General features: G+C 36.3%; 1 protein-coding gene across 1 annotated transcript in view; it reads right to left on the reverse strand.

The window, feature by feature from the left end:
• Positions 1 to 1,715: 1,715 nt before the first annotated feature.
• The window catches only part of OTC (ornithine transcarbamylase), a 92,816-nt gene continuing 81,324 nt past the window's right edge, over positions 1,716 to 13,207 (reverse strand). Inside the window, exons 7-10 of the mRNA XM_006148889.3 lie at positions 12,063 to 12,116; positions 11,833 to 11,982; positions 8,749 to 8,886; positions 1,716 to 1,883 (exon numbers count right to left, since the gene is read on the reverse strand). Coding sequence (XP_006148951.1) covers positions 1,824 to 1,883; positions 8,749 to 8,886; positions 11,833 to 11,982; positions 12,063 to 12,116 — 402 coding nt within the window. The 3' untranslated portion in view covers positions 1,716 to 1,823. The remainder of the gene's footprint in view (positions 1,884 to 8,748; positions 8,887 to 11,832; positions 11,983 to 12,062; positions 12,117 to 13,207) is intronic.

Below are 13,207 nucleotides of genomic sequence, written 5' to 3' on the forward strand. Positions count from 1 at the left end.
AAAATTATTATAAGTTTTTTCCTGATTGAGGAAAGGACTATAACAAACATTTGGTTCAAAGAATAACCAGAAAAGAGATGAGAGCTCAATTTCATGGGGACCATTTGGTAAATGGAAGTATACACTTTTCCATGTAGACAGTTTGAAGGTGAGCATCCACAATCATGTGGCACTTTCTGGTTAAATCAATCCTATATATTTTGCTGAAAAAAGATATACCACTAAATTCCACTCTTTCTTTCTTAGGTGCTTCTAATAAATTACTATAGATGTGAGTCACCTTTGACATGTACTAAAAACACTTGATTTTTTTTTTCCTGTAACAGAATGAACCCTTTTATTTTCTTCTTTCGATTTTTGCAATAGGGTATGTGAGTTTGCTGGAGAGAGACAGAGAGAAAGGGAAAGTGATAAATCACTCCCCGGGGGGACGGCCACATTACAATCTCTTCTCCTATATCTCCTTTTTCTGGGCACACAGACACATGCCTAAAGTGTTTTTCAAGATGCAGGTCTGGGACTCAACCCATAGACTTAGCCATGTGGAATCCAGTGCCTTCAGTACCATACCAACTGCTGACATTTTTTCCCCCCTTGGAAAATATATCTTATTGCATCTTTATTGCAAATCTAACTTGCCATTCATCTCTTGCTTACTCATTTAAGTCATAGCTGTCTGCTAAAGAATGTCAGTCAAGCAGCCTGAAAACATTCTTCTATTGGTAGAGATAGAATATAAATGAAATTTTTTTGTGTGTTCTCTGTTAAATGCATTATTATATTTTTTAAGTTCTACTTACATTATCTAACATTGTAACTAAACATTTTCAAATTATGTCATAATGATTCAATAACATAAGTTTTGGTCACCCACAAGAAAAATCTAGTTTTAATTACATTATGGTAACTCATTAATGTAATTTTTGATTATCTGAAGAAAAACCAGAGGAAAAAGCCTAGCTAAAGTGTAGCAAGTAGTAGATTAATGTAAATATCCAGCACGTAGCATGAGTAGATATATGGTAAGCACAGACGTGAAAAATTAATTTGCTCCTGCTGGAGAATTTGAACCTAAGCAAATTCCCTTCTCCATTGGATCTTACATTCCTGGCTAAGTACTCATTATCTTAGTACTTGCTAACAAAGACATCTTTTGGTTTGTAATATTAAGGATTAATTACAGAGAAGAGAGTCATGCTCATGAAGGACCCTCCCTCTCGTCCTGCAAATGGCTGAAAATAAACCAAAAACTCCAAAGTTTGGGCACAATGAGAGCTGTTTTCTTGGGATTTCATGATGTGCTTTTGTAACTGAATGCCCGTGTACCTCATCGGCCAGAAAATTGTACTACATCTGTAAGATGGATCATTTGGCTTTCTCATTGGTCCTTAGGGAAAGGAACACAGCCCACAGACCCACCAGTAGCTGACTGCCTGATAAATGTTTATTTATAAATTAGTATGTGTGATAATTTATTAAGGTAATAAACATGGATTACATTTAGTGGCTTAGACATTACATATTACGAACATAATTATTTTATGTGTAGTGAAGCAAACATATATGATAATTAATATGATATTCAAATGTAACTCAGTAATTGTGAATTAGAGAGTTTAAACCAAGTCAAGTTGTGTATTATAGCGCATCAGCACTTAAATGAAGGGCTTCAGGAAGGTTTCCCAACAGCAAACCAAAATCATAAAGTTCACCAATACCATGCGTAAGGGATTTGTTTATTAGACTTTTATTCTCCTTACCCCGTAAACTGACTCATTTGGTTATTGGAAAATATTGTTTTTCTCTTGACAAGCAACACAGTATCAAAACTTAGGCTTCTGGAGTTGAGGTAAGTAATCTGTCAGCAGAGACACCATGACAGCCTGGAATGACACACAAAGAGAAAGAAAGAAATAGATAAACATTAGCAACAGTCTACTAAGGGATCTAGGGCTCAGCTTTGCAGGCGTTTGGTTAAAATTTATTTTCTCAAGGAAATGATAAAGGAACAGTTCTGAACTAATATTTATTTTTATTTGGATAAAAAAAGGTCAAGAGGGACCAGGCTGACCCAAATATATGCATGAACACTGTGCTTACTTAGGCATCATTTCAGGACTAGTAGGTCAGAGAGCTGAAATTAAATGCCACAGTGGGAGCAATTTTCCCAGCCATAAGTGAAACTTAGACATTGGCTGGTTTTAAAGAAGCAAAATCCTTCCAATTCCAGTTCCTTGTGTTTATACTGTAGTTTGGTCACTTGCAACCTAGAGAAGTTTAGCATAAATCAGATGTAGAGAAGTAAAAGTAAATCATTTGGCTTAACACATCCTGTCTGTTATATTAATCTGAGTTCCCCTGAAAGAACATTGACTTTATAGTCTCTCCCCTTGTACTTAGTAATTTTCACTTTTAATCTTCCCAAAATCCACCATAGTGATAATAGTAATATCAGAAACAGGGGCGAATGCTTATTGAGTACTTACTAGGTACCAGACAGTATACCAAGTGCCTTATCATGTGTCAGTCGGTCAAGAAATATTTGACTTTGGTGAACTAGAGAGAAATGTTCATGCATTATCTCATTTAATGCAACAACCTTCTAAAGCAGCTTCTGTAATTATCATTTATCAATGAAGAAATCAATCTTGAAATGACAAGTGGGACCAGCAGTTGGTGTAATGGCTATGTCACTGGATTTCCATTTAGTCAATCGCGGTTCAAGTCCTGGACCCAGTGGTTTAAACTCACTCTGGGTGTGTGTGTTTGTGCCCAAGATCCCAAGAGGAGAATGGAGGAGAAGGGATTGCAGTGTGGCCATCCCCTCTGGGGGGGCAATTTCTCGCTTTCTGTCTCTCTCTCTCTACCTCTCTGCCTCTCTCCTGCGCAAGCACAGCAACCTTAGAGAAAAACCCTTACAAAAAAAAAAAAAAAAGAAAGAAAGAAAAGAAAAGAAAAAAGAAAAAGAAATGACAAGTAATGTAGAACTGAGTTGACATTGAGGCTTCCCTAACTCCACCCTTTTAAAAACTAGGACTATTATTTTTTACTGACAAATCACAATTCTATACATGTATGATGTACAGTGTAATGTCTTGATATATGTATACACTGTGGAAAAATTAAATCAAGCTAATCAACACATCCATCACTTTGTTCAACTATTTTTTAATAATAAAATATTTGAAATTTCTGTCTTATTTTGAAATATACATACAATTGATCATAGTCACTTTGCTGTACAGTAGATCTCAAAGCCCATTCCTCTTGTCTATCTGAAACTTTGTACCCTTTGAGCAACAACCCCTCATTGTCTATATCCTATCCCACACTCAGGCTTTGATAACTATTATTCTACTCTAAACTCCTATGAGTTTTTTTTTTTTGTTTGTACACAGAAGTGAGATTATGTAGTATTTGTTTTTCTGCTTCTGGCTTATTTCACTTAACATAATATCCACTGAAAAAAACTGTTAAAACTGATTAATTAATTCATTAAATTACAAAATATGAAATCAACACTAAAAAATCAGTGATGTTTCTATTTTAATAATGAACTATCCAAAAAGGAAATTAAGATAAAGAAACATGTAAACTAGCAATACACAAAAAATTAAATACTTCCATGTAAATTCAACTAAGGAGGTAAAAGGCCTGTAAACTGAAAATTATAATGAATGAAATGGAGGAAAACAGAAATAAATGGAAAAATATCCCATGTTCATGTATAAGAAGAATTAATAGTGTGAAAATGTCCACACTGCTCAAAGTTATCTGCAGATCCAATGAAATCCCCATCACAATTCCAATGTGAGAGCCAGCATATGGTGTGGTAGTTATGCTGACCGTGGTTTGAGTCCTAGACCTGGCAGCTTGAGAATTATGTCAGGCGCGTGTGTATGTATGCCCAAAATTCTGAGAGGAGAGTGGAGGAGATGGGATTGCAGTGTGGTCATCCTCCTGGGAGATGATTTCTCACTTTTCCTCTCTATCTGTCTCTCTCTCTCTGGCAAGCGTATGTGACCTACAGCAAAAACAAAAATTCCAATGTCATTTTTTGAAGAAATAGAAAGTATAGTCCTTAAATTTGTATGGAACCACAAAAGACCCTAAATGGTCAAACCAATCCTGAGAATGAAGAGGAAAGAAAAAAAAAAGAAAGAAAGAAGAAAGACAGAGAAAGAAAAATGGAGGCATCCCACTCCCCAATTTCAAAATGTAATGAAACAACATAGTATTGGCATAAAACCAGACATACCGACCAGTGAAACAGGATAAGCCCAGAAATAAATCCATGCACTCACAGTCAATGGATGTTTTTTTTTTTTTGGAGAGGTTTTCGCTATAGGGCGCGTGCGCTCGCCAGACAGACAGAGACATAGAGGCAGAAAGTGAGAAATCACCCCCCAGGGAGGATGGTCATGCCACAATCCCTTCTCCTCCATTCTCCTCTCGGGATCTTGGGCACGCACGCACACGCGCCCGGCGTGAGTTTTAAGCCACCGGGTCTGGGACGCGAACCACCGTCGACTACATGGGAGTCCAGCGACATAGCCATTATGCTAACTGCTGGTTCCCAGTCAATGGATTTTGACAAAGGTGGCAAGACCACACAATTAGGGAAGGATGGTCTAAATCCCAAGAGGATAAATGGAGGAGAAGGGATTGTGGTGTGGTCATCTCCCTTGGGGGATGGGGGTCATTTCTCACTTTCTGTCTCTCTGTCTCTCCAGCAAGTGCACACACACTGTATAGCAAAAATCTCTCTCTCTCTCTTAAAAAAATTTTTAAAAAAAGGATGGTCTCTTCAATAAATGCTGCTGAGAAAACTGAACACCTATATATAGAAGAATGAAATTGGATCCTTGTCTCACACTATAGAAAAAAACAAAATAAAAATGGAGTAAAGACTTCGATATAAAACTTGAAACTATAAAACCAGAAGAAAACCTATGGAAAAAGCTTACAGTCTTGGTCTGGACAACAATTTCTGGATATGATCCTGAAAGTTCATACAACAACAACAGCAAAAATGAATGAAACTGTATTGAACTAAAGAACTTCCTGACAAGGGAAACAAACAACAGAATTAAGACACAATCCGCAGATTCTGAGAAAATATTTCCAAGCCATATATCTTATAATGGGTTAATAACCAAAATATGCATGGAATTCAAACAACTCAGTAACAAGGAAATGAATAGCCTCATTAAACAATGGTCAAAAGACCTCAGCAGACATTTCTCAAAATAAGGCACGCAAATGGCCAACAGTACGTGAAAGAATTCTCAGGAAAAAAAAAGGAATTCTCAGCATTACTAATCATTAGGGAAATGCAAATCAAAACCACAGTGAGAGGGACCAGCAGTTGAACGGTCATTAAGGCGCTGGACTCCCACCTGGCCAACCACAGTCTTAGTCCTGGACCTAGAAGCTTGAAAATCACGCCAAGCATTTGTGCATATGTGCGTGCCCAAAAGCCCATGAGAAGACTGGAAAAGAAGGGATTGTGCTGTGGCTATCTCCTGTTGGGGGTGATTTCTCACTTTCCTTCTCTCTGTCTCTTTCTGGTGAGCACATGCGTCCTATGGCAAAACCTAAAACACACACACATACACACACACACACACACACAATGAGATAAATATCATTTTATACCCATTCAAATAATTTTTATCAAAAAGATAAAAAATAGCAAGTGTTGTCTAGGATTTAGGAAAAAAGAGAACCATTTGCTTTGTTTTATTTTTGTAAGGCTGTGTATGTGTCTCTAGCCTATCAGCACAGGCCTTATATTTCAAAGGTGTTCATTGAATGTATTTATCAAATAGTTAACCTGTGCCTGGTCCTATGCTAAATGCTTCAGATGCATCAGACCACTGAATGTTCTTTTCTATTGGATGAGGTGATAAGAGATGTAAAATATAACTGGAGAAACTGAGACATAGTAATTTTTTCTGAGCATTGGTGGTAAGTGGTGCCTGTCCCTGGAACCTGACTACAATGCTCAGGTGACTCTTAGCTTACTGAATCCTCATAACCTTATTAAGCTGCTTCTATTTCTGTTCTCATTTTTCATATGAATAAACAGAGTTTAGTGAAGTTAAGGTACTTGACTAAGATCACACAGAGAGACAGAATTTTAACCTACTTTCCAAAGCTTATGTATTTTTACAAAATAATTATTTAATTACATTAAATTATTATTATTATTTAATGTGTTATATGGCACATGCACCCACCAGAGAAATAAAGAGAGAAGAAAAGTGAGTAAGTAAGCTTCCAGGTCTGGGACTCCAATTGTATTCGGCCATGTGGGACTCCCACGCCTTAACCACCATGCCACCTGCTGGCCCCAGCAAAGCTATGTTTTAAAAGCAATATTCTGTATTGCTTTAGGCTATAAAAATGTACTGAGTATACATCTAAGATATGTGTCAGCCAGTCTTCTAGATATAATGAAGAACATTTCAGACAAGGTCACTACTCTTAAGAGTTTCCTTTATTATAGTTTATAGTGGGGGAACAGGCAACAAACAGAAAAATATTAACAAATAGGAAACTATCAAGTAGTTTCATTAGAAAATAAAATTTTAAAAGTGGATAATGGAGGACAGGATCCATTTATGAATGAGTAACCTAGGGAAACTTTGCTAAGGAATGACAACTAAGGTGAGGTTTGAATAACAAGAAGGAACTAGGAAGGTCAAACTCTGGGATAAGAACATCTACCAGGCAAAAACATTTTCAGCTTCTTGATGGTTCTTGGAACCATATCTCAGCTTTTGCTTTGTTTTCAATGGTCATTGAATGTGTCAAGCTTACTTCCAAATAAAAACTTAGAAAGCAAATTTGGAGTAGGGTCACCTGACCTAGCTAATAAGTAAATAAATAAATAAAAACAGAAAGACAGTTAAATACAAATTTCAGTTAAATCACTTTTATTATTGTATATTTGTTTCAAATATTACATGGAACATACTTAAATTAAAAAAATATTTGTTGTTACCTCAAATTAAAATTTAACTGGATGTCTTGTATTTTATCTGGCAACCCTAACTTGAAGAGAAGCAAAAGACTTAGAATTACAATTTGCAAGGGTGTTATATACTTAAAAGTCATCTGGATAGCAGGGCTTTGAAATGTCAGCTTTTTTTGCAGCTTACTTTTTAGATTACTTTTGCTCTACAATAAAATTTGTAGGCACAAGAAGAAACCTGCCCAACTTTTTATGACTCCTGCTGTATTAATTGCTGAAAAATACAAAAGCAAGCTTTGTAGGAAGGAAAGGGTGATAGGGTAGTATTACTTTTTTTTTTTTAAGCAAATGGATCTAAAGATCTGTACACTCTGAAGAGAAGGATGTGATTACTAGAGTGTTTAAACAGCACTGCTGGAAATCACCCAGCATGAAAGCCTTAAAAGGCTATTCTAACTGCTGAAAGAGCATACTTTTGCTTTTAAATTGTTACACACTTTAAGTATAAGCCCTTCACCCTCTTTTAGTTATTTACCTTATATCAACCATTATAAGCATCTCAGAACTAGTGAACAGATTGTTGTCTGTTCTTTCTTTTTCCATCCTGATGTTAAATGAAGTTGTATATGTAGAAATTATGCTCTAGAGCAGGGCTATCGAAAGAACTTCCTGCAGTGATGGAAATGTTGTATGCCTGTGCTGTCTAACACAAATAATGTAGCTACAAGCTATATGTGACTATGCCACGTAGTCCACTGTGGTTCGAGTCCTGGACTCGGCAGCTTAAAACTCATGCTGGGAAGATGTGCATGTGTGCCCAAGATCCCAAGAGGAGAATGGAGTAGAAGGGATTGAGGCGTGGCCATCCCCCCTGGGGGGTGATTTCTCATTTTATGTCTCTTTACCTCTCTCTGTCTCTCCAATGAGCACATGTGTTCTCTAAAACAGATTTAAAAATATATCCTTTTTATTATCCTTTCTATTTCTATTTAGTTGACTTTGTTGCTTGCAAGTAAGACCCTGGTTGGGACAGCAATTAAGACCAGTTTAATCATTAAAAGGTAAAAAATGGCGGAGCTAAGTTATGGCATGTAAGTATTCAGTTCTCTAGAAAAGAATGTGATAAATGGGATATTATAAAGCAGAGGTTTATAAAAGTAAGGTTAATATTTCCTAAAATGGCAGTGATGCAAATGAGACTAGTGGCTATATCTGAAAGGAACCAGTAATTTTTAAGAGAAGTTTTGCCATGAATTTTGGAAATCTTCTATACATAAAAATTAATGTGTCTGTACAGCCAAACTCAAATAGAGAACTAAAATAATTATCTAGTCAAGTCAGGAAGAAAGGAATGAATGGAGAAAAGAGAGGAGGAAGGAAATTAGATTTTTTGAATGCCCATTTTGCACCAGGCACTGAATTAGGGGCTTCTATAAACATGAACAAAGAGATTCTAAAATGAGAATTACACAAATTAAAATGGTTGGCAGACAGAGGTGGCTGGTACTCAAGCTAATCAAGGGCAGTGAGAATTTTGATTAAAATAGATTTATTTGGAAGGGGATCAATTTTAATCCATTAAAATGTACTCTAAATACTAATGAGCAATAATAATGTATTATGAGCATTCTGGAAAAAAAATAGATGCCATATGAACAAGTAGTATGGTGGGGGTAATCCAGGTTGCTTATTGTTTACTAAAAGCTACAACTGGCCAAGTTGGACCACACAGAGTGCTCTTTATCCTCCATTTCCCATGTCTTGCTTACCATGATTGTCCACTTTCTGTTCTCAGCCTCTGGGAACACTAGTGATCGTGAAGAATAAAACACTTCATCATCCACTTCTTCTGGTTTTCTAGGCAAGCAGTGTAAAAATGTCCAGTCAGAGGCAGCAACTTTAGCAGTCTAAAGAGAAGGGGGATAAGACCATGCTGAACTATCATATGTAGCAGTCGTATTTGTTTTCTTTAGCACTTAAAAACACATATGACCTTGGGTGAGAAAGCAATGCAAAGGGAGACACAAAGGGGCAGAGTGAAGGTTTTTGCTCAAGGAATCCAGAGGAAATACATGTGGTACTTTCAACTTATGAAATTGTGTAGTCTTTTTTTTTTTTTTTCAATTTGAGAGATCATCACTTCAAGTTCATCCACTAGCTTAGTTTTCTGATATTCTGTCTACTGGGATAGTGGACATTTCAATAAAGAATTCTACTAATGTAATATGTGACTAATAGTGAAAGTCACCAATTACGCTCCAATATGTAAGAAAGTTGCTTTAATATAATGGGTGTTACATTTTGAGTTTATCTCCAAATTATAATTTTTGATACTTGAAGCATATTTTGTTACTGCTTAAAGCACTTTCGAAAAAAGCACCGAGGTAGGAGTGCCTTAAACAGGATTAGAAGAATTATTCACAAGATGTTTTAGTCTTAGTGTGAATTTACAAGCAATTTAAACTTTCTCTAACAGTTCATTCCTGAGTGTTACATTGTCCCATCCATTTTCCCTGCTCACTTACAGGTTCAAAACTATATTTCTTCATACTTTCTTATCTCAAAATGATTACCTTTATACTCAAATTTTGCTTTACCTCCCACCCTAGCTCTACATTCAGAATATTCTGAGTTTCTAAAATACTAGCAAAATGACATGGAAAAGAAATAACATTTATACCTGACATACATTAATGAAATGACTGTTCTTTAAGCCTATAGTCCTAGCACCAGAAAAATACCTAAAATTGGTCAAGATAAGTATGAAGTAAGCCATAGGTAATTTAAAATAGTTCCATAAAGTATTTACCAGCAGCTGGTATCAGACTGTAGAGGTGGAAAACACATGCTGATCATGGTTCCTGCCCCCAATCTGATAGGCCTGAAGACATTACAGACCCATGTACATCTGTGCAGGATCCTGATGGACTATAGGAAGGGGACTGACTAGAGGAAGGTGGAGTGACTATTCCTATGAAGGGTGTTTTTCTCTCTTTCATGCATATGGAGATGCCCCATGATGCATTTTTAAATTTTTCCAAATATATAACAAGAAATTATTCACAATATATAAAGACCTCCTGTAATCAATAATAAAAAAAAGAAAAGGAAAGGAACTGGGCACAGGATATGAAGAAGAAATGAAAATGGCCAATAAACATAAAATAATTCAGAATGGCATTAGTAATGAGGGGAATACGAATTTTAAAAGTCTAAGATATCATTATTTTAGGTTAGCAAAATTCAAAAACATAAATAACATCAAAGAATTGAGAGTATGGGGCCAGCAGGTGGCAAGGTGGTTGAGGTGCTGAACTCCCACATGGCTGACCATGGTTCAAGTCTCAGACCCAGCAGCTTGAAACTCACACAGAGCACGTGTGCATGCATATCCAAAAATCCTAAAGAATAGAGGAGAGGGGATTGTGGCATGGCCATCCACCATGAGAGCTGATTTGTCACTCTCCCTGTCACTCTCTTTGTCTCTCTCTAGTGCATGCACATGCCCTATGGCAAAAACCTTAAAAAAATGGAGAGCATGCAGAGAAAGAACTTTAAAATACAGCTGTGGAAGTATAGATTGTTCATCTTTTTTGGACAGGCAATTTAGCAGTATCTCACATATTTTAAGAAGTGTGTGCCACTTCATCCAGAAATTCTTCTTCTAGGGATCTATTCTCCAGTAATGTTTGCACAAGAAATATGTGTAAGCATGTTCATTGGTATTGTTTATCATTGGGATTTTTGGAAATGGCCTGATTTATTAATAGGAAACATTTTATAATTTATGGTCCATTCATACTTTGGAATTTTATACAGTCACTAAAATGAATTTAAAATACTTCAGTACATGGACAAGAAAATCTAAGACCTGATAAGTAGAAAAAGAATAGTATGTCTAAAATACTATTAATGAATATCAATAGTAGTTTTTATGTTAAACTCATACATGTTAATGCACAGAAAAGGTTAGTAAAAAAACCACATCATAGTTACAGTCACTTACCTCTGGGAATAGTAACTGTTAAGAGGATGGGGAAAAGACATTTTCACTTTTTATTTTTCAAACTTCTGTCTTATTTGACATGTAATAATAAGGAACTTATATTTATGTATTACATTGTCAATAAAAAATATTTATTATACTTGTTTAAGCGCTTTCTTCACCAAGCAGATTAGTTACTCTGCTGACAAAACCCCAGTGTGTGCCTGCCTTGTAGGGTTTTTCTCCAAAATAGAGGTGCTTCAAGTGTGGTTCTGGCCCAGTAGCATTGCATCACCTAGGAACTTGGTAGAAATGCAAAATTTTAGGTCTGCCCTTGACCTGCTGAATCAGAAATATCTGGGGTGGGGCCCAGATCTGCCAAGTCATTAAAGACTGAAAAACACTGCTCCTGATCTGATAGGAAGGCATCAGATTGAGAATCCCCTGGGAATGTACTGGAAGAAGTTCACAAAATTCATTAGATTCAGGGGTACTTAGAAAATATAGACAAAGACTAGTGTAAGGAGCATAGTTATTGCACTTTAGGGGAGAAATTGGAAGAAACTATAAGCATCAGAAGTAACCTAATGTCTCTAAACACACAAAGATTAAAGCATATCGCTGAGAGGAAAAAAACCTGCTTCTCTCTTCTGCCTGGGTTTTAATCTCCTTTGTCCAGCACAAAAAATGTCTTTCCAAAGGACACAGCAAATCTTTGGGAAGAGCACAATCCTTGGGGAATACAGTTAGCGAGTCCTTTATAGGGAATGAAAGGACAGTCTGCTCTCCCCTAAGAGAATGAGTGATTAGATGGTTCTGGCCTTTATGAATGGAATTAATGAACCTTCAGAGAGGCATCAATTTGTACCTTCATTGTAACCTGGTAACCTTGGAAAGCCTGGAGCCTCTTTTTCTTCTCCTCTTCTTGTCCCATGCTTATCCAAGTGTCTGTAATTAATACATTGCCTCCTTGCGCCGCTTCCAATGGATCATTCGTCAGCGACAGCTTGGTACCGTTCTAGCATACATAAGCATGTCAGTTAAACAACTTCATGGGACAGAGAAAGGCAATTACAGCTTTCCATATAAGGTGCATACCTCCTTGGCATACTGCTCTGCCAACTTGGTTATGCTAGGATCTGGCTCATAACCCTGCAGGGAAAAAAAATTAACTGTTATTAGGCGATTTTATTATGTTTTCCTACATACTCATTAATTTCTTCTCAAGATTATTCCCTCTCTCATTCCTTTTTTAAAAGATGTAGCCCAACCATGTTCAGCAGAGTATAATTTTTTTAAAAAAAATAATTATTGAATATCCCCAGAAAGATTTAAAAGGCTATTTCAGCTGTAAGGCAAGACCAAGCTGCTATGACAAAGAAGATATCTCTTTTTTTCACTTTAAATATGTAAGCTTTATTTTATGTCAATTATATCTCTATAAAACTGTTCAAAACGATAAAGAATGCAGGCAATTTGGATTCAAATGCCTAGGGGGGTCCGAGGAATCTGCAGCTGTGTGTGACTTTGGGCAAATCATGGAATATGATTTTTACATCTAGGATTTTAAACTTCAGTAGTGCCCTTTGAAATTTAAAAAGGCTAAGTGAAACAAGCCAGGCTATGAAAGACAAACACTGTATCTCTCTGCTCAATACACTCTGCACTCTGGCAGAAACTGAAAGATTTGAAGGTATAATAGTGGAGAGGGAAAGTGAAGATATAAGACTATATATGTAGGAGGGGAGATAGTAGGGGGCGGGTGAGAAGGGTTTTAAAAAACATTTAATAGACTCAAGGATGTAGAGTTCTTGGTTGAAAATTATATATATGGTAACAACTCTGATGTGATTGTCACGCACTGCATGCATGCTCTGAAAAACCATAATTGTAAGCTATAACGATCTACAGCAATTAAATGTAAGTAAGAAATAATAAAATAAAAAGAGAATGTAAATTTCATTTTTAAAAAAGTAACCAATTGCCTCATCTTTCTTTTATTAACTCTGACCTTTTTAGTTATAAAGACAAATATAAAGTATGTTGCTTTCTAGCTTCTGATAGCACCTCTCATTCTTCTAACAGCTTAAGATGATTATAATCATAATTGTACATCCTAATGCATGGTTGTCTGAGTTCCTACATGCTGTTCTTTTCTGTCTGAAATGCTTTACCCAATCTACTCATTATCCATGTGGATATTGCTTTCAGGTTTCCTCAGAAAAATCTTCCCTGACCACCCC

This window comes from Tupaia chinensis, unplaced genomic scaffold (genome assembly GCF_000334495.1).
Source record: "Tupaia chinensis unplaced genomic scaffold, TupChi_1.0 Scaffold000248_2, whole genome shotgun sequence".
Lineage (NCBI taxonomy): Eukaryota > Metazoa > Chordata > Mammalia > Scandentia > Tupaiidae > Tupaia > Tupaia belangeri.